At 42.6% G+C, this 22900-nt stretch overlaps 1 protein-coding gene across 4 annotated transcripts in view; it reads right to left on the reverse strand.

Moving 5' to 3' along the window:
* MYO9A (myosin IXA) overlaps positions 1–22900 on the reverse strand; it is a 188761-nt gene that overhangs the window by 52977 nt on the left and 112884 nt on the right. For all 4 annotated transcript variants that reach the window (XM_074599687.1, XM_074599686.1, XM_074599683.1 and 1 more), the window contains exon 11: positions 14949–15083. In XM_074599687.1, coding sequence (XP_074455788.1) covers positions 14949–15083 — 135 coding nt within the window. The remainder of the gene's footprint in view (positions 1–14948; positions 15084–22900) is intronic.

The raw sequence follows: 22900 nt of genomic DNA on the forward strand, positions 1-22900 counted from the left end.
AAACATAAAAAAAGTATGTTCTTCCAACTCTCCAAAGTACCCCCATCCAAAATTAACATGAAGACTACCTATATTATTTTTAGAATTACAGAGCCTGGAGTGCTTTGAGACACCTCACAAGGAAATTTGTGCTAAAAAATTACGAGGTCCTGAATTTAGTATTTGGGACATCATGTACCTTTACACCAACCATACACACTATATCCATAGGTGTGGATGCAGAGGAGGAGTTTTTAATGGCTCTAAAGCCTTTCAGGTTCAAAACAGAACACATCCCGTTGGAAAAAAAAAAACCCACCTGAAAATAAGGAACAACTCCGCACTATGAATTTTACTTTTTCTTTTTTTTTTTTTGCTTTTTCCTCAGGTTCCTATAGAAGAACCAGGACACAGCAGGCATGCAGAATAGCATTCACAGCTCCCTGCTAAACTATAGGCATTTAAAAGTCATATATTTCACTATGATTTGTTGTATTTTTAGTGCAAGTCAGGAAAAAAGCTTCTATACGGCAACCCAGCCAACTGTAGAAGATTGCATATTTCTTGAGCAAGCATAAGCTTCTCCTGAGTGATTTAGAAGAGAGAGACGGCGATGCGTGCAGCAGTAATGGGAGTCAGCATCATTTATCAGCCGCCTGCTTCTGACAGCCGCTTAATTGGACGCAGGGTCCATTAGTCCCAGCTTGGCCCGCTCAGACCTGGTCCTGAGCACTCAGAGAGCAATAAACCTTGCCACGATGCTAAAAGAAGAGCCTTATTTTAGTGGTGATATGCGGCTGGTGCATGTTGCTTGGCTTACCTATTATTCTCGTGGCTCTTTTTTGAACTATGGGGGCATTACACTTTGTTTTTCCCCCACAAAACCCCCCAATTATCTAGAGTTTTAAGTTTGCATACATCTCCATTGGGCACACATCACCAACTCTGCTCTAGAAGCCCTATAGACATCCATGTATGAAACTCTTATGACCACACAGAAAATTTTCTACTACTCCAAAGATCAGTGCAAAATAACTAATTGGCAATGCCAGCCGGGGTTTTTTTTTGCTTAATATATTCCTGTAAACGACCATAAAAGACCACTGAGTTCAAGGTCTCTACTTCTTTAGGCTCATCTTCAGCTCTGCAACAGACAGTGCATGACCTGAGGTCGGTCATCACGTACCTCCTGGCCTCGGTTACTTCAGCTGCATGATTTTGGCTAATTTTCCCTCCTCGGCTCTTCTTTTTTCCTCTGGGACGGGTCAGAAACACTCACTCCCAGGCCGTGCAGTTGTTCCCCACATCTGCCTGTCTGCTGCTCCCTCCCTTCCATCCCCCATGCAACCTCAGGCTGCGTTGGCCAAAAATGAAGAGGGATTAAAGTCCTCAACTAATAACCTTTTCCACAATAACTCAGATACACGCTCTCATTTCATGGCAGGAGTGTATGCAGCAGAAGCTACACCGGAGCAATTGCTCCAAAGCTGAGGTGGAAAAAAATTCCCTTTATTTCTTTTTTCCTAGCATTTCTCCAGTTATGGGTTTTGTTGTCTTCAGAAAGAATCACAGACCAGGAAAAATAACTATGGCTTTGTGATTGAAGGATGTAATTCCTTGAGTGTTTCCTGGTCTGCAGGACACCATGCAAATTATGCACAGAAAGCAGCAGGTTTAGAGTAAAATCATTGCTGCCCATATATATATGTTAAACTTATTCAATTAAGTTTCAGTTATTAATCTTCTATATAATTTCTATATTCATCTGTTAATGACCGTTTTTCTGCAGAATTCAGGACATATCCTGAAAAGTTACCTCCAAATATTTCTTCACTTTTACGACAATAAAGTCTCTGCCACCCTTTGATGGATGCAGGGTCCTTGCAGAGCACTTTATTAAGGAATTAGATCCAAACAACAAGAGGTTTTCATTTAACAAACATACGATCAAGATGAAGATGATACGAAACACTTACAGCTCATTCAAACAAAACCCCCTCAAACTGGAGGTTAATTAAAAATCAGCTTAAATTTATACCTTGACTTAAAACTAAGTTATATTTAGAGGGAAATTCAAATGCCCTATTTCTAGAAGACCAACTTTACATCAAGAACCAAAGCATTGACATTACCACTATCTGCAAAAGTTTCTAGCATAGTAAAGTCCATGGAGTCCTATTTTTTCGCACCCTTACTCCCAACAAAAATGTACAGACTTACTCCTCCCATCCCTGCATAGCTGAAACCTGGTCTGCTGGAAGGTGGAGAGATGCAAGTTCACTGGAGAGGAGAGCACTGAGCTTGGCAAAAGGAATTGAGCAAAGAACCAAAAAAAGACATTCAGGGCTTTTTTTAGGGTCCAGCAGCTCCATATTTTCATTTAATTATTGGGTGAGATGCTACTCATTCCTCTCCAGGGGACCTGTAAAGCCACCACGAGTAGAATAACGCTTCCCAGTTGTGCATTTAGAAGCGATTCTGCTGCCCCGACCACAATGATGTTGGCAGGACGTCAACGTTGGCACCGCACGTCGCCGAAGGGACTCGTTCTGCCGGCGTGAGCCCAATCACTTCTCAAACGGCGTCACCCAGATCAGAGCAGGGGTGTGCTGCTCCAGCTGCATTGGTGCTCGCTGCAGCAGCCAGGGCAGCAAAATTGCGGAATGTGGATTTGGCCTCTCAGACTCAGCTGAAGCTCAGGAGAGAAGGAGGTTAGTGACTTGACCTCGCCTCTTTTTAGGGGAAAAAACCCCCGTATATATATATATATATATATATATGCATTTCATTATTGTATTTGATATTTAGAAAGATGTGGCTAAGCAGGGAGGTGGCTCATAAGAAAAGGCAGCATTAGCTTGAGTTTTTCTTGTTTGCAAGGGATGGGATTTTTAGAGTTTAAAATGCTCAGATAGACCTGAATGCACAAACTCAATTTGTGATGTTCAAACATTAAAAAAAAAGACCCTAAAGGTGATAAAAAAGGACGACAAAATGTGAGTCCAGACTTTGAAATGCATATACTCAGAATATGAGTATAAATCTTTACTGAATATCACACAACATTACCTGAGCCATATTACCGTGTAAGATTTGTGGTACCAAATAAACAAAATGTCCAACATTTTTATATAGAACTCTAGCAAAGAGATGGCTAAGCACTATTAAAGAGAACCCTGCCTGCCTACAACCGATCCCCGAGTACAAACACTGCTTATGCCACGCAGAATAATGAATTCAAGATTAAAATACGGGTGCTGAGCATCAGGAAAACCTTCCCAACTGGGCCGCAAGGCTTGATGGAAACCCCACTGCTGGGCACAGAAAACATCTGTAATTTTAAAGTAGAGAAACAAGTCCCACTATCTTTACAGGAGCGTTGGACCAGTTCTTTTATTGGGACTTTATTTCGATGCTAAGCCAAAGAGAAACACGCTCTAATGCGCAGCAGAATTAAAGGCTTATATATGGTGAGTGGGAGAAAATACCCACGAGCCCAGCAGTGTTTTGGAGGTGCTGGAATCCAACAGCTCTACCCATCCACACATGCTCCATTATGAATTACTCCATACCCAGCCATGGTCAACAGTAAGTAACACCAAATGCTAAAAAGCATAATTGGAGAAGAAAGCATTAAATATGATTTTTAAGCTCACACTTATCTAGACTATCATTCTCACCGGGGGGTATTGCTCCACAAAATCATATGGTAAAATTAAGAGGTGGTTGGAGGGAGTGATCAGGAGCTTGAAAAACTTCAAGAAGAGAAGCATAGAAACCCAGAGAAGAAACGAAGCAGGGGAGACGTGAAAAAAATACAAAATGAAAAACATAATAAGTTTCCCATCTGTCTTAAAGCACAAAACCCAGGGATTATGAAAATTCAAATCAAAAGGCAGTGAAAAATCAGACTTGAATACAAAGGCATGTGTTTTTCCACGATGTATGGCATTTGTTGCCCTATCACAGGATATCAAAGGTCAAAAATGTGTCATGATCTAAAGAGCTCCGGAGGGTGCTGGGCACCCATCCACACAGCCTGCAAGCCAAGAGCCGTGAAAATATCCCAGCATTTCAGGGCCCAGGAGGCAGCCGTCTTATACCATAGGGATATTGCCATTAGTCACAGTGAAAATTGAGAAGCAGCCCCCAAAAAATTCTATTTAAAACCCACAGACAGGGATGATACTCTCTCCACTTTCCTGGGGATGGGGCAAGACTGATGGTAAAAACAGGGGTAAAACATAGCATGCAGTGCCGTCTCAGCTTTTATCAAGTCCGACTAGGAAATTAAAGCATATTAAGAAGGAAATGTAAACAAAAATGATTGATTATTTGCATGGAACTGCGTGCAAGGGAAATATGGGGTTTTGTGTTTCCCGGCAGCACGGCAATCCCTGCTTCAGAAATGCTCGAGTAAATCACAAGAGCAGAGGAAAACCCCATCAGCTCATTCACCTCCTCCCAGATGGAGCTAGATAAACCCCAGGAGTTTACCTGCCCAAGGTTTTCGTTACCGAGGCATGGGAAAACCTTGTTTACACAATGAAAATTCCCAAAATAAAAGGGGAAATCAACTAAAAAAATCCCTTTTTCCAGCATAGCTCCATGTGGGAATGCTTTCCATTGTGTTCCCATCGTAAATACTCTCGTAATCCAGAGCCGCACACTGTGGTGCGATCGACAGGCAGATACTTCTGGATGTCTAAATGTACATATTTTGCCTAAAAATTCACGACTAAACAGAAGGGTGTGAAATTCCTCTCTTCTTGGCTCTAACACCATCTGCTTCAGCTTCGGGCAGCGTTTGCAAAGTGAGAAACTAGGAATCAAACCCTCCTTCCACACCTCTCTCCATTCCCAGCTGACTTCCCCAGCTCAAAATAATCTCAAAATATCCTTAAAAAAACATTGCGAGTCAATTTGACACCCACAAAAATATAAACCTTTGCAAATCCAAGCTTAGAGCCACTAAAGCCAAGCATATTAATTGTTTCTCTCTTGATTTCTTACCCAGTAAGAAGGTACCATCAACCTTACAGGTGCCAATGGAGAAGAAGATATGAATAAAGTATCAAAAAGCTCTGCTCAAATATTAGAAACGAAGCCGTATTCTGCAAACTATATTGAAAACCTTCCAGGAAAGAACATAATGTTTAATGTTTTAAAAATTACATTAAAAGAGGTCATTGTTATATGATAAACTAAAGGAGCTAAACCTTGTAAAAGCTCTTTTCTGGATATGTCCATATATGTATATATCCTAAATTCCATCTTGGGAAAGCTTTTCCAAGTCTGGAAACGGCAGCAAGACATGGGGGAATCTCTCCATCCAGGAGAGATCCATGCAGGATCTGTCCATCTGGGAATTAATCCTTCCCGTGGAGGATTAATTGCTCGTTCAGCAAATGCAGACAGGCATCGTGAGCCCCAGCATTCAGCAGAAACATCCCAGTGCAATTTGATAATTAAAATGGGCTCGATACGACAAATCCTCTAGATGAGAAAACCTTATTATTAGAGAGTTCCCAAATGAACGAGACCACCGTCTTATTTGGTGCCGGCGTTTACATGCCGCAGACGACGTGGATGCCTCGAGTTCCCGACATCCCTCCAGATGAGGATGCCGAGGGCTGACGATGCCGACGCTTTCATTTATGAACATGGATTTTTATGTTTGTTCTCAAGTAGAAAAGGAATTCATACACACAACCATATATATAAAAATATATATATAATATATACTTTTACTAATGCGCCCACAGACATAGTATATATAAACCTGTATCCACGTGCTCTATAAATACACAATCTATAAAGGGGTTTATAAACCACTCTATTTTAATGGTAATGTCTGGCAGTGCAGGGGTTCTGATAAACAGCCTTCTCCTGCACGCCTTCTGCCACCCGTTTGGAGTTGCAAACCTTGATGGTCGTCTTCGAGGCAACCATTTCAGTGGCTCCTCAGCAAATGGCAAGTGAATCTGGCTTTATTCTGAGGCTGAAACTTCACCCACTGACAACCTCCCGCCTGCTGTACATGCGCAGCCTGAGATTTTAATTTCTTGTAATTTGGACTGTCCGTCATCAGAGAAAGTGTTTTGAAATAGTCAGTTCAGCCCAGGGTTTCGCTGCTACACAGGCTCTGCAGCACCCAGCTCTGAGCTCAAATCAGCTCCCTACGCTTCAGTGGCAACAGCAGGTTTCAGCCATAAATTATAATTTACTCTCAAAATGGGGAAAATTGGTTTTGCATGATGCAGCTGGCAAAACACACCTTGCCACGGTCCCATTCGCTCCCTGTGTAGGAGCATCCTTCTTCCCAACCTGCCTTACAACAGCCAGGAGAAGCGTGAGTCTAAAGATGCTGTGTAATCTGCTGGGAGATTAATTTCTTTAATTTCTTGCTATCTAAATTAAAGAGGAAAATAATTTTATATACATATATATCAATGCCGTCCTTGCATGATGTATCAGGCTTAGCAAACGTGACAGGGACCTCCACAGTGGTCACGGTCAACACCAGACGGATCCTCCACGCTGAACATCATGTTCCCCTTCCAGTCCCCACTCCAAACTCACGCCAATAAATACACTTGTTCCCGATTCCTCTTTCATTCATTCCCACTTACAACAGGCTCACAGTACTCCGTATTACATTTATATATATGTATGTGTATATATACACACAAACATCTATATAGTTGTCTCAGGCTACTCCTATAAAATCTTGTTACCATGCCAAACCAGTCCAGGCAGGAATTCTGCATGTGACAAGTGGAAGAGCCGCAGTCAGGATGGACCTCAATATGACATGTTTTCGGATCGTATTGCTGAATATTTCAGAGGCTTCTCGCTCATCTTCTTGCTTAAGAAGAAGGGAGCTCACATTGCACAATGCTGTCCTATGAAAATCCACCAACATGCATCGAGGTCTTTTATTTTTAAAGAAAAGCCGTTGCTCACAAGCATTGTTGGTGCTTTTTTGATGAAATAACCGAAGATTTCATCACGTCATTGCCTAACTTAGCTCAAAGCTACAAGGAACGTGCAAGAATTTCCCCACGACTGTGGTTCTGGACTATGACCCAGAAACCAGTATAGGAGCATCCTAGATCACCCTAGAGCACCCCTAGTGCTCTCCAAAACAGGGTGTGCTTTGGGGTGCAGGAAGAAAATACTTTTTGTATGACTAATGAATAAAAATTAACATTTATTTCATCTTCATCTCACTGTTTTTTAATTTTTTTTTTTGGAGGGGATGCTTCATAACATACATAATATTGGGACATGGATATTATTTGAAAATAAATAAATATACATATATCGGATCGCATGTCAGGAGCGAGTCCCAGAGGAAAGTCAGTCTTCAGCTTTTGCAGGACAAACCTGACCCCAAGATGCAGGAAGCCTGCTGGGTTAAAGTGACAGGACTGTCCCCTGGCACAGTCCAAACCCACAGATATTTAGCCAATATATTCTACCACGATGAGTAGAAAACATCATCTAACTGGAAAAAGTCAAGGAACCAGCTCAGAGAAGAGGGAAAAAGGGCTCAAGAGATGACGGTGACTTGGGAGGGGGATAACAGCACCTGGAGCAAGGCATCTGCAACTTGGAGAGCTCCATCAAGGAGCGTGGGATGAAGAATGGAAGAGGGGATTTGAGTGGGGGAACAAGGTGGTTTGGGGAGGACACGGCACTGCTGCAAGCTGAGCCCGGGCATGCGCTTGCGTGCTCGGATGTATGGGACGCCTGCTGACGCTCCCTTAGCTTGCTTAGCTCATGAAAAGCATCAGCAAAGGCCAAGACATGGGGACTGCACTGAGATGATCTCTTCATCGATATAACCTTTGCTTTTGCTCACTACAGGACACTTAATTTCTAAAGCAGCCCACATTCCTAAGTCACCACTGCAAGATTGTCCCATGCAGGTGATGAGCAGAAGAGACTATGACCACCACACTCCTCCTCCTCCCTGACACATTTCCAACACGCGCAGGAACACCAAGCCCTCTTCGGATCATCTGCAGCACAAACCACCTCCAGTCACCTCCTTAACTTCGTCAAGGAAAGGACTGTACCAAACCTGCTGACAAAAAGGCACGTGCATTATGAAGGGGTGACAACCACGTGTTGAACCTGCCTGTTCATCTCACCAGCTTTTTGCCCAAAAAATTCTTTTCTATCACAATCGTGTTTGGTTTTAACTTCAAGAAAAAAATAATCACATTTTGGACCTTCTGTTGTCCATCTCCCAAATCAATTCTGCTTTTCTCTCTCTTTCTCCTAGGCAAAGTATGAGTTTGAATCTCAAATTTACACATTACCCACCTTGCAAACAGGAGCTTTTGGTGCACTTGTCACAAGATTTTTATGCTGTCAACTGCAATTATGATATTTTCACAAAAGCTGGGCTTCACAGATACGGTACTTTTCTGCACTGGGCTTAAACTAAAGGCCAGGGAATCAAATTAAAAAAAACAAAACAAAACAAAAACAACAAAGCAACCCAAACCTGTTTCCTAAGGATACCTAATTCTAAAGTAGAAAAGATGCAGAAAAGCTCCCAGTCTTTTACACCAGCACATCACACCAGGAGAGCTTTCTAGAATATTTTCTAATGATATTTTAAACACATTTTCTACCTTGCCTACCCAGGATGTTGCTATACAGATTTGAGAATACTGCTTCTGGGAGTTTAATATTTTATATTTTAAATACGGCAGGAGGGTTGGGACTAGATTATCTTTAAGGTCCCTTCCGACTCAAACCATTTGATGTTATAGTATATATACATAATCATAGAATCATAGGGTTGGAAGGGACCTCTGGAGATCATCTAGTCCAACCCCACTGCCAGAGCAGGGTCACCCAGAGCAGGTGGCACAGGAACGCGTCCAGGCGGGTTTGGAATATCTCCAGAGACGGAGACTCCACCACCTCTCTGGGCAGCCTGTGCCAGGGCTCTGCCACCCTCACAGGAAAGAAGTTCCTCCTCATGTTTAGGTGGAACTTCCTATGCTCAAGTTTGTGCCCGTTACCTCTTGTCCTGTCCCTGGGCACCACTGAAGAGAGCCTGGCCCCATCCTCCCAACACCCACCCTTTAAGTATTTATAAGTGTTGATAAGGTGCCCCTCAGCCGTCTTCTTCAGACTGAAGAGACCCAAATCCCTCAGCCTTTCTTCATATGAGAGGTGTTCCAGTCCCCTCAGCATCTTGGTAGCTCTCTGCTGCACCCTCTCCAGCAGTTCCCTGTCCTTCTTGAACCGGGGAGCCCAGAACTGGACCCAGTGCTCCAGATATGACCTCACCAGGGCAGAGCAGAGGGGGAGGATGACCTCCCTCCACCTGCTGGCCACACTCTTCTTAATGCACCCCAGGATGCCATTGGCCTTTTTGGCCACAAGGGCACATTGCTGGCTCATGGTCATCCAGTTGTCCACCAGGACTCCCAGGTCTCTTTCCACAGAGCTGCTCTCCAGCAGGTCACCCCCAATCTGTCCCGGTGCAGGGGGTTATTCCTCCCCAGGTGCAGCACCCTACAAGTGCCCTTGTTGAATTTCATAAGGTTCCTCTTTGCCCAACTCTCCAGCCTGTCCAGGTCTCTCTGATGGCGTCACAGCCTTCTGGTGTGTCGGCCACCCCCCCCCAGCTTTCTGTCATCAGCAAACTTGCTGAGGGTGCACTCTATCCCCTCATCCAGGTCATTGATGAATATATTGAAGAGGACTGGGCCCAGTACTGACCCCTGGGGAACACCACTCGTGTATAATATAATATATTGTATTTTATATATTATATCTTGTGAATGTTCATCATCTGGAGACACTCAGGAACAAGGGGGTGGCAGATCAAGCCCCTCCGGACCCATTCCCCAGGGAGAGGAATGACCCAAGCCAATGCTCTGGGGGACCGATGACAACCAGAGTAGTGTTTTATTTGAATCCTGCAGTTTGAAATCTTCCTATCCTAAAGATAACGTTTAAACAACTCTAAGCATCCATAGTTTTTTTTTTTTTTTAAATATGAGTTATGTACACTAAGCACCCTTTTTTTTAAAAAAAATATGAGTTACATACAATGGTGTGCAGCCAAATAATAAATCAATAACTCGTGCAGGTTGTTATCTCCCTGCCTGTCGTATGGCACACAGCTGATGGCAGCATTTTTCGGAGAGCACTCTCCAGCGAAAACAGAAATTTGAACTGAGCCTCCCAGTGCTCAACGGTTGACTTCCGGTGGTTGACTTTTGTTTTCAGTGGTGACAAAGATAAAATACATTCATGCCTAACTAGAGCCATGAGATGCAAAAAATCCCTCACTGGAGGGAAGGGGAGAAGAGCTGTAGGCAACAGGAGAAGACCCTTTTTCGTAATTTGTTTTCAATTTAATTATTTTAATAAATTTTATCTTAATTATTTTTAATTTAATTATTTTTTAGCTACTTTATTTTAATTTTTTGTATTTTATTTTCTCTAAACAACAATTATGGCCGCTGGGAGATGGAGCAGCACGGCATGAGAAACCCCACAAACCCAAGATGCTTTAAAATATTGCGGGCATTACAGCCATTTCACTGACTAAATAAACCACCTATCACCGTGTCCTGCAACAAATCGATGCTTTTTTTTCTTAATTTACTCCCTCTGTGATGAACAGATTGTTATAACATTCATTATTTAGTCCGGACTGCCAGATTTCTCCACCTATTACACAGGGACAATAAAACCTACATGCCTCCATAAATATTTAGGGAGCTTTAGATGTCTGAGCAAACATTTCATAGGACGCATTATCTTTATGAAATTAAGTTTTTCTGTGTGAGGAGGCTGAGGTTTGCTGGCTGGGACATCAAGCTCACCAGGGACCGTCCCAGAAAATAGACTTTGCTCAACACCTGAGCTCATGCCAGTTGATCACGCTCCAAATAATACGGGGTATTTTTCAGTCTCAACCTCAGTTATTCATCATTTTTTTTAAACAGTAAAAGGATGGTCTTGACATTGAGGTTTGGTGAGTAAACTAAAGGTAGAAAATGGAGTAAAAAAGAACTTTTAACAGCAATGCCTGTGGGATGCAAAGATAGGGGATGACTTTGCAATCTTTGCAAACCATCAGTTGAAAAGAGGGAAAGGAGGGTGGGGTGGGGGTAACTGAAAAGCTGAGCGTCGGACGAGTGTGAGCAGGGATGGAGGAAGATTGGTGAGGTCAAAGAGGACAAAGTTTGGAGAATGGGATACATAAAGAAATAAATCTTGTATTCCTGGCCCTCAAACTGCCAAAGATCTGGAAATTCGGAGGAAACTCTTATCATGGGTGTTAATGTTAGTGGTGACCTCCAAACTACATCTTCATACACAGCAATTATTTTGTGCAATGCCTTCAATTGCAGAAAAAAAAAAAAGCCAGGCTGCAATGTAGAAACACTATTTTCCCCTCCCAGAAGCACCCGGGCGTTATCCGAACCTTGCAGCAGCTCTGGGCTTGTCTGGTCTGCAGAGGAGGCCACTCAAGGAGGGCATGGGGATGGCGCAGAACTGGGGAACAGAGAACAGCTGCCAAGGTGTGATGCTCCGATAGCACCTAATGAGTCCGAGAGCTACAAGGATGTCTCACCTGAAGTCAACAGCCCAAGGGAGGGATGAGACCATGCTGCATGGAAGAGTTAAGCGCTTCTGCCATTTGCATGGAGCTCAGTGAAGGACAGTCCATCCTCCTGCTGCCCAGAGCAAGCACCACATCAGGCAACGGTTGCAGCCACCAGCTACAGCCCCTCATCCAGCCTCCACCTCATAGACCAGCGAGTTACACGGGGAGGAGAAAACCACCCTTGTTACGTGATGGGACAGGCCGTAATAAAGTTAGGATTCCTGCAATAGCAATCTTTCTAGATTAATAAATAGAATGTTATGTGTCCAAAACCAAGAGTTTAGAGACAGGCTGGGATTTAGGAGCCTGGGCTTTACCCACCCAGTTAGGGTTTGTGTCTCTTGTACTCTTCCATCATCCGCTAAAGCATGTCCCCATGCATCACCAGCTGTCACTGAATTTCCCTCAGCAATCCAGAACAGTTGGTTTAAAAAAACCAACAAGAGTAGACGAACATCAATAACTCTCTTTATCCAAGGCCAAACTCTAACTTTTACCATTTTTTGCTGCCTTCTCTTATTTTCTATAAGCAGCGGGCAGAGATGCCTTATCCTTGTTCTCATGGTTGGTTCAAAGCAAGGAGGCTGCTATCGCAGAGCCCTTTGCAGACCCTCGGAACGCAGTGCGACAGCAGCTGTATTTATAGGAGGCATCAGGCTGAAGTCAGACTGCTCGAGGACAGTTGTTTGCAAACCGCTGGAAATAGCGTTGTCTTCAGACCGAAGGTTTAAAAAAAAGATTCACAATGTGCATTGTATTAGATTTCACCAGGAAAAAGAAAGTAAATAAAGGTTAAAATAATCCCACGCTTCTGTTAGATGACTTTGTTGTAGGTATTTTCGTTTCCATAACATCAGCAGTATGCCACAGCAACAATTACATCATGGCTAAATACCATTCTTGCACACAAATTCTACTATGATTTTTACCAAAAATCCTTGGTGATTCTAGTAGAAATGCCCAGATATCTCAGCAATCTGGCTTCAGCATCCTACAAGCTTTGGAGATACAAATAGCCTATCTCTGGACGCAAAGGGGGACCCCTCCACTTCAGGTACCCATCACCAATAACCCCATTGTTTTTCAGCCATTTAGACATCAATTAAACCCTTATCAAGCAAAAATATCTCAGATAAATTCACAACTCAAGGTAATGTAAACCATTTTGCCATCTTGAAACACAAAAAATATTAACTACCAAATCCTCATCTGTACACTGGCAGCTATCATTAAAAAGCAGTTTAATCTTTGGGTCAGCTAGGTAGAGTAAGGACATTCTGAATTCCCAAGATCTGAGTATGTATCACCAGTTTCCTTACCACCAAATCCACTCCTCTACTCACAGCATACAGTTCCAAGGAGAGCAAGACCAAATGATTAAACTGTATAAATAAGCCACTCAAAAATTAGCGCTCATGCAGCTGTACAGTTTATTTATATTTATAGAAAGCAAACTATGTAGAGATGACCACATTTTCCACCAGCAGAGCTCGCAGTGCTCCAGCCCTAGATGGATGACATGCTCCGGCATTAAGAATTCGAATGAGCCCTTTGCAATCAGATGCCTCCGTAACCACTTCTCTCACCCATACAGCAAATACTGCCTTTAATGACTTCATGCACTTGACAGGTTTATAGGAGAAAGCTAATTAGGTCAGCGGTTATAAGCTGGTCCAAGGAGAATTACAGATTGCTGCAATCAGGAGCCCTGCATATACCCCAGGCTTGGGGAGGAGTACCAACCTGCTAAGAAATCCCAGCCCAAGCACAGGAATTCCCTTATGGATGACGGTATCTTGGCTGGCTCCCGCAAAGCCGGCGGAGGCTGCTGAAACCTGAGTGCCCTGACATCCCACCTCAATAAGGTATCACGTCTCTACAGCTTTCAAGAAGGGTCTTCCCTCCTCAAGTGCCTTCTCAAAAGTGTATCAGAAAAAAATAGGTATATTGGCTTTGCATCAGTCTTTTAGTTTGCCCTTTTATTGCGCCTAATGGTAAAAGCGACCACTTTCTAGAAATACAGACAGGTTTTCCCATTAATTTCTTAAGGCATCTGTTGAATAAGGTGCATCAGCATACAAAGACCAGTTAAAAAAACAAAATAAAATGGCTTTGAGCAGCTCTGCTACACTTTCTTGACGAAAAAAAAAAAGGAGAGTTAACAGAGGAGCATCAAACTCCAGAGCAATCATCCCCCAAATGATCCACTTAGGGCTATATTGCTTATTTTTGACCATCCTCACGTTCAAGGAGACTTTTCTTTCTGACTTTTCAGCTCTCTTATAACACTGTTGAGGCCCAAAATGAAACTACCAGGGTTTCTGGGAAGGCCTGGTTTAACTCTTTGATCTCAGCTGGACTCAGGCCGCAGAGCGCAGCTCATCAAATACCAGCCCTACTGAAACTAATGCTAAGGAGGGTTTCCCTTGACCTCTCCCAAAGAAGAATTTCACCTGAAGGGAGGGCATGCAGACTGGCATTAAAAAAAAAAAAAAAAAAAAAGGCACTTTGAAGGTCTATAACATATTTAGTGTATTATAGAGCCCAATTATATGTTGTGCACATATGAAACAGCGTGTACTTTAGCAGTTTTCTTGTCCTGCGTGTTGTTAGATAACAAATGATGTTTGGAAAAGCCTCCTCCCATCCTAATTAATAGACTATGCCATCTTATCGTATATGTTACTTGCTAAATTATGGCCTGTATTTCTGTTATCTCTCTTATAGCACACTAGTTTGAGGCTGGAGAGCACCACCTAGTTTTAACAAACCTAAAGCAAAGCTTAAAGTTCAGCCTTTCCTCATCTACCATGGCTATTGGACGTCGTAAGGATGTCAAGTCTGACCTTGCAGAACATGTATGAGAGTGACATTTTCCCTCCCTCCCCACAAATTAACACTGGAAAGCAAAAAACAAGCAGAAGATGGGTTGGCATTTTCAACAGATGCTGAAAAATAACTTTTATGTGATATTAAATGACACAGCAGCAAGACCAGACAAAAGCAAGAAAGAAAGTGCTGACGGATGAGCCCTCTGAGCACACATCAAGGAGACATAAGAGCAACGGTTAAGGTCTTCAGGATGTTTGAGGATACTTGTATCCCAAAATGTTTATTTAAAACCTGCAAATCTCTGGCTGGATTTTTATTTTACAGGTAGCAGTAAGTCATAGGGTAAATTAGAAGTTAAATTTGAATAATTCAATGTATGCTCCTTAATTCACAAGAATTAAAGGGACAATTTAAGAACTTTATCAGTGCTACAAACTCATGTCAACACTCATTGGCATCAGAGAGTAAATATTTCCAGACTTACCTGTTCAAGTTTAAAGATGTGTTGGTTAAAGTAGTGCTGCAAGCGCTCATTGGCAAAGTTAATGCAGAATTGTTCAAAACTATTATTTTCATAGTCTTCAAACCCAAAAATATCAAGTACTCCAATGGATAAAGTCTGCAAGAAAAGTAAGAATGTGAATTAAATCACATGAAGTAAATGGATTATTTGTACGCAGTACATAATCAAAAGCATACAAACAGAATTAAATATACTTAATAGCAGGACTTTTAATTTTTACTGGAATTGTTGATATTATGCCATCTGGAAGACATCACCTACATCAGAGAAACAGCACATAACATCTGGACAGATGGCCTTTTTCTAAAAGAGAAGTCCTTATAGAGTTGGTGGGTTTTTTTTAATTTATAAACAAACCGCCATCTTTGAAGAAACCTGAACCCAGTTCCAAGTTATTCTAGTGGATGTAAGACAATACTTATCTTTTGAGGGAAAAAACGGGGGTAGGGTTGGGAAAAAAAGGCTTACACCACGAAGACAGTCCACAGAAACATGGCTACAAGGTGAATACAGGGTGTCTAAGCAAACATGCTGCAGCTGCAAGCCTGCCGATGAAACACCTCCACGGCAGGTGCTTGCACAGAAATAATCCATTGCAACAAAAGAAAATAAGTCTGTTCAGAAGTAAAATAGTATCAAATAGAAAATATCCACCTTGCATATAAGATGGATATGGTGAATGTCTCCTACTGAGAAGCGTAACCCAGACGGACTGATTTTTGGAAACGCTGACTCTCTCTCGCCTTATTGAAAGGGACAGAAAGTAACGCAAAAATAGTAATGCTGCTGAAAAAGAGGGCTCAAATCCATCCCCTGAGTCAGGTTCCTATATAATTAAAAACTTAGGTATCAGAGCTGTTAAACAAATAAAACAAAAGCTCTTTTTCTATCCTAATGATCGAAGACTGTTGAAGACTCTGCTTTCCTTGCCTTCTGTGCCCTTTTGAAGACTCAGCTACTGCTTGCCTTGAATGAAGGTGTCTGGGCAGGGAAGGGATCCAAGCCTCATTTCCCAAGGATGCTGTCCCAGGGCCCCATGCTCCGGCACAGCCATCCCAGCGCCTGCCACCAGGACACAAGAAATGGTCTACAGGACCAGCCCAGCCCTGCTCCAGTCCAGCATTTCCAACCATGGCAGCAGAACACCCCATCCTCATTATGTCAACACGGCTCTTCTGTGGCCCGTCACCCCTTTCTACTAGCACCCACAGTTTTGGGATGATGGAGATGGAGAGGCACCTCTGTGCTCCCTTTAGTTCATGGGCAAGAGATGTGTAAAGAGGTAATCATCCAATTTTTTTTGGAGCCCATTGACACTATGATCTCCCACAGTCTCTCAGGTCAGCTTCTAGAAGTTCACAACAGAGATGTGTTTCCTTTTACTAAATCCATACCCCATAATATAAATTGCAGGTTTTGGTGAGTTACAGTTCTAAATTGCCTCTTTTTCCACCCCTTTGATGATTTTGTAAACATCAGCTGTATCCCACATCAGCCTTTTCTCCAAATTGGAGAGCCAAAGCCTGCTTGGTCTCTCCTCTCTCCTCTAACCTGCAAAGACCTCTTGAGATGCTCATCAAGATGTGGACGCACCGAAGTTTTCTATGTTGGCAAAACGAGGCCAAGACCACGATGAATTTACAGCTTGTTTTGCAACCTCCTGGCCCCCTCCTCTCCACCCAAACCAACCCTGCTCCCCTATACCAGCAGGAGGTAGGGGACCCCCAGCCATATGTATGGCCACAAGCAAGTGCAACCCATCATTCCCCAGCTCAAACTATCCTTCCTTCCCTTAATGAGACTAGAAATGTGGACCTTTCTGCTTCGTGTAGGTACTGGTTTTCATAAAACTTGAGCCCTCTGCCTGTTGGATGGATTTGATAAACCCATGGGAAGAGGGACATGGGGATGTGACAGCAAATAAACCTCAATGACACAGGGAGCCAGGGTGAAAAACAAGCTTAAGTAGGTATAATTTCTGCTGCAACTTCCAAACATGTATATTACTGTTCTGTTAAAACAAGTAATTAATAATTAGTTATAAATAAAACTCAGGCTGTGTCCACCTAGCAAGCCTGTTGTCATCAGAAAAGGAGGGAAGAGCCTGAAGGACACATGCACAGAGAGGTCCATCAGCAGTTCGTCAGTGAACCACACTCTGGGGTCTAACCAAAGGCATCTCACTTACACATGGGCTCTGTTCATACGTTACAATTAATTAAATAAAAATATTAAGCAAGGTAAAAGCACTAGCACTGCTCAAATGAACCAAATCTCAAGCAGGGAGGAGAAACACCTCCACCTCAGAAGAACCTGAGAGCTGCCAGGCACCCTGGTTTTAATTTTATTGCTCTTATCTTGCACTCTGGATTTCCTAAGACTCCCTTCCCGAGACTAGCCTAACTCCACTGCCAGAAATATAAACCAGACTACCCACAAGTCTCTCTGCGCTGCAGTTTGTCCGTTTTCAACCGACCACATAACGTGGGAGGAAAATATTCCTTCTGTGCTTGACTCCTGACCAGGGAACCACCTACGGCTGGAACAGACAGAGCTGCTGTGGGCAGAGCAGCCACCTGGCTTGCGAGTTGAAGCTTTGTATGATACGGACTTCAGCTACTGGAACAAGTGAAAACACAATTTAAAAAAGCATATAAGCACAACGATAAGACTCTAACCCATTTTCCCAAGAGGTCTTTGGCTACTTTATCCTTTGTCCAGGTTTTTCTCCCTATTCCAGGGCCAGGCTCTACCTCCTCATCCCCACCCATGCCACGACAAGGATGACTACTGAAGGCCCTTGGCCAGCGTCCCAGACGTTTGCATCACTTGGCAAAACGCCCACGAGAAACAGCCGTTTGACCAGAAGATGGAAAATGGGAAGCCACTGGACCAAGGACTGAGCCTGGCAGAGGGATTCGCTCTCACTCGCTGCTTCCCGAGGGTCAAGCATCCTTCTCCTGCTTGTCCCAATGAACGTGGCAACCCTTTCGTTCACAGATACGCTCATTTAGTGACAGCCTAACAAGCAGAAATCCCCTGCTTCATTTTTTTGGAAAATAGATTTCAGTAAGAATTCTCCTTGAACTCTTTGTATAACGAGCAGCTCATATTTTATCTGTATTATACACGGAAAAAGTGATGATGGCAACACCACAGAGTGACTTTTTCTCATCTACAACACCGATGCTCCATTCGCATCTCCCCTCTATAAGCAAATCCTGACCCCACCGCCCTCCAAGCTTCTCCCTACAATCCCCAAGAGTTCCCCAAAATTACCCTAGATAAAAGTCTCTATTGCATGACATAAAAACAAGACTTAGAAGATAAAACGCTCACACTTCCAGAATTCTTATGGAATTACCAACACTGGCTCTCACACGCGCCGTGCTGATGCTCTGTGGACATAGTTGAGCCCCTGCCACGAGTGAACACTTTAAAGGGGGTTTTCAAACATTCACAAACATAATTTAATATGAAATAACTGAGCACAAAAAAAAACTTTCCCCCTTTTTTTCAATGCTGGTTCATTTACTGTGTCAAAACTGCTACAAAATGTATTTTAAAGTGTGCATGTAAGTACCTTCATAAAGAAAAATAGAACAGTTATATATAGGGAAAAAATGGCTATTTCAGTTATAAAAGAATTCTATTAAAAAGATTATATTTTGAAGGTGTCTTTTCATAAGTTTTTACTGAAACACAAAATTAAACAAGCTCTGACAGGTAAAATACACAAAACTCAAAAAAATTAATAACCTGCATTTAACAAAATCACTCCCGGTATCAAACTGCACATACCGGATGAGGATGGTTAATTCTACTGTGGTTGTTACATGGGGAAAACCAACATTTTTCTCACATCTCTATGCGGGGATAACTCCCAAACACCTCCCAAACACCAATTTGAAGATGTGGGGGGTTTTTTTGCAGAATTTCATGCCAGAGAAACTGGGGCAGAGCTCCAGGGTGAATCAGGCTGTTTGCCCACTGCTGCAGGAGGCAGCATCGCAGAGCTCCCGAAAGAAAGAGGTCAATGCATTTAAGTGGGTAAAACTTTTAAAAATGAGAAATTGGGAATTTATGGCTATTTTTCTGCTTTCTGGCCAAAAAAAAAAAAAAATCTCAGGGTACCTACTCAAAAGGGTTATATCAGTTTTTCCATTATAAAGTAGCCCAAATCTACCAGTACAGAGTCATTTCTTATAGCAAGGTGAAAAAACCTATTTCACCGAGGTACGTGTAAATTAAATTATTTTTTTAAACTGCCTGACAATAGCATGTAATCTGGCGGGTTTTAAGATTAAGTTGGCAGTTCAATATTTAAAGAAAATCATCAAAGCAATTTTACATTTACAAATCTTCTAATTCTTCAGTTTCAAATTCACACTTTGAATGAGTGCCATAAGGAAATCATGCAAAGATGTAATCTAATTTAGACCTCAGTTAGTGAAGTCTAGTTTATATGTTAATGTTGTTCCTTTATCAAAACTAATATTGAAAATTAACAAGTAGGCAGCACGGACAAGCCTGCAGCAGACGACTGTATTACTTAATATATCAAATTTATAGCAAAATTTCTGCAATTAAAAAGTGTGCATCTACAAGGATTTTTAAAATTTGGGCTAACCTTGGGTTAGGAACCGCTTTCTGGTTGAGATGACAGAATTGACCTCATGCTTTCCTAAAAATGTCACAGTCGTGACATTTAAATACCAATCACAAGTTTTAAGGGCAAATGGCAGTCCTGAAGCTGCGTCCACGTGCTCTCCGATTCCCAAACCACCAATAAATAGCAATCGTTGGAGCTGATTTATGTCACCCCAAACACACATTGGTGATGTCATTCCACCAGGGAGGTATATTTTGGCAATCACAAATAGGTTTGCTTCCAGTTCTGGGGAAAAAGCTAATTTTTTTTATTTTATTTTTTTATCCGTTTAAATTTTTTTTGAATTTTTTTTTTTTTTTTACAATATTCCAAAGCCAATACTGTAAAAAAACCCCAAACAAAACCCCATTGCCACTAAATCTAAGAGGACTACTCCAACCTACATCACCACAATATACATGATGAACTATTGTATAAAGTGAGAGGTAGTGATTTGCTACAAATTTAGAAGTTGGGACCTAAAAATAATGAACAGATATGCATGAAACCCATTGCACGTTCAGCAATTTTTCCTCTGTTTGAGGTCAGATAGCCAAGAATTAACTAGTTGATTAAATTTAAATGAATTTTCTTCATGCCATGAATTCTTCTTGAATTCAGCCATGAATTTTCTTCATGGCCATGAATTGGCATTCACCGTCATCACCACGTATGCAGCAGCTCATTTGAAAACAGCAGCTGGGTTATTTAGGTAGAAATGAAAAGGCTTGACAAGAACTAAATGGGAAAAGCTTAAAAAAAAACCTCAGAAGAAATGCCTTTTAGTCCACCACGGTTTACACTATATCATCGTTTTAAGCAACGAGACGGACTTCTAGCAATTCTTAATCTAATTTATGGAAAGGGAATTAAATATGAGACACACTGGGGTTTTGTAATCCAGTTCTCAAGAGGAGGAAAAGTCTCTGACCTCATTAATAAAGGTTAAATTTCAGACAGTTTGTAGGGGATCATGAGAAGATAAAAGAAGGTAAAAGCGACAGAGCGAAGACCAAGGAAAGCGGAGTTGGAGCGAAACCGATACACAGCAGCATAAAACAAGCAGTATCAAATAACTTATTCACAACTCTCTTCAGAAATAATATGCTACAGATCCTGTCAGCAAGCAAGATAAGCCAAATCCCACTGTGTTTTCCCAAAATAATTCACTGTACATTTAACTAAATTTGGATATCAAAGGTCTGATTTACATCTTCCAAATACTGGCTTGAAAAACAGTGGAAGAACAACTGCCGGGTGTTTATTTTTTTTTACCCAGCTTCATCTTTTGATCTTCTCCTTACTGTTGACATCAAATAAACACACATATTGGGATATGAAAATTGCCTCCATTCCCATTATCCCAAGTTCTCTTGGGGCATGGTCTTTGTTAGGATCTAGGTCTTCTTCCCACCTATCACCAAACTACATGACCCACCAGCAATTAAATCGGCTTAACTAGCTATAAATAGCCTCCTCGGCAAGTGCAGCCTGCACTGAGGAATATTATGTCCACTGCTGGTTTGACTGAGGATGAGTTTTGGTCAATGAGGTTGTCCTAGATAGCTGGGGCAACGCCGCCTTCTGCAACCTCCAGCCTTCACGTCAAAGCCCCAAGCTACCACAACCAGGTGAATGGTAGATCTGGTCAAGCCAACTTCTGTGAAGGCTATACAAGCTCTCCATGAGCTTTTTTTTATAGGACAGCTGTGGATGACTACTAAAATCAAAATTTACTCTCATGAAGAGATATAGTTTCATATTCATTTTTCTCACCAACTTCAGCTGCAGGTCTCCTCCCATATGCACTCTGAATGCAGATGGTTTTGAGTCTTACATGACTCTGCATAACATGACTGTCATATAAGCAAGCCCTCTGCCAAAAATCCATCATCTAACAACCTTCTGAACCTTCACCGCCTGCGGGATTATTTCAAAATATATTTTAAAAGTCAGAGGAATAGTGGTGGGAATTGTGAGCTGGGATTAAGCCAGGACATTTGCTGCAAGGTGAGTTGCATGTTGCTCGCCCACTGCAAACTTGGGAGCCAGCAACCTTTCGTGGGGAGGTGCAAGACTGTATTTTTCTTTCATAAATCGGAGACTCGGTGTGTTTAGGAGATTTTTTGAGGGAGCTAGTAGATGCCAGCAAGCAGACATCATCCAAGTGCTGAAACCTTGCCTTGCAGAGAGGACCTAATCCCAGGGTCTGGAGATGCCCCTGCTCCCAAGTCCACCTTCCAGTTAACTTGTTGGTGTTTGCCCAACCTTGAGACCACACATGGGAGGTTAAGAAGAACCTATACCCTCATCTGGGGTTTCTCCGAGTACGAGCTGAAAAGGATTTCAAGAGGATTGTGAAGTGGTAGGAAAAAACAAATTAATCGGCATCAGCTCAGTTCCTCCAGGGCAGAGAAGGGTGGCAATTGCTGTTTGGTGTCTCAGCAGCAGCCGCAGAGCCCGGGATGCCCTTGGCCGCTTGCTGGCAGTGACGTTATTCCTTGAGGGCAAAGGAGCAGCTATTCCCAGCCCTGCCCAGTCCAGGCAGGTGCTTCTCCTCCCTCTGTGCTGGAAGGATCCCAAGTCAGGGGCTACAAAAAGGGGTGAGGAGGTGACGCCATAGAACAACTCAAGAGAAAATTGGCTAGTCAATCTTTAACAAAGCTGCTCTCTGCAATGCACATAAACTCTCTTCTTTAACCTCTCTACCCATAAACCAGGCAGGATTCATGTATCTTCATGATTTCTGGGAGACTTGTGAAAATCAATAAATGTTCATAGAGCACTCTGAAGATAAACCTAATCACGCTCCTGCCTCTAGAAATATGTATTTCTTGGAATTTTGTGCACTGCCTTCCCGTTTCAGAAAACCTGGCCTGCGTACAGCCCAGGACCGCCTCGCACGTTCCTGCAGCCCCGGTTTCTGGGTGTTTGCCAGGCGGATTTGCTCCAGCACAAGGGCAACGCCATTCCCAGCTCCCGGTGCTTGCTGCCTGACCTGGATCTTTTGCTACACTGTGCAATTCCGGGCAAAAAGAAACAGGACAGAAAACTGGGAATTGGGAATTCATGAGATGATGTAGGGAGACAGACAAGGGGAAGGTGGTTACGCTGCACAGGAGTCTTGGCTGGAGGAAGCAGAGGGTTAATACGCAGCGGTGATGCTGGAAGACAGCACGAATTTGGGCTGTTCTGGCTTTTACGTGCTGAGATTTGTGGTTGGGAATCAAAGTTTAATGGCCCATAAACACCTACCGTTGTG

This window comes from Larus michahellis, chromosome 9, assembly GCF_964199755.1.
Source record: "Larus michahellis chromosome 9, bLarMic1.1, whole genome shotgun sequence".
Classification (NCBI taxonomy): domain Eukaryota; kingdom Metazoa; phylum Chordata; class Aves; order Charadriiformes; family Laridae; genus Larus; species Larus michahellis.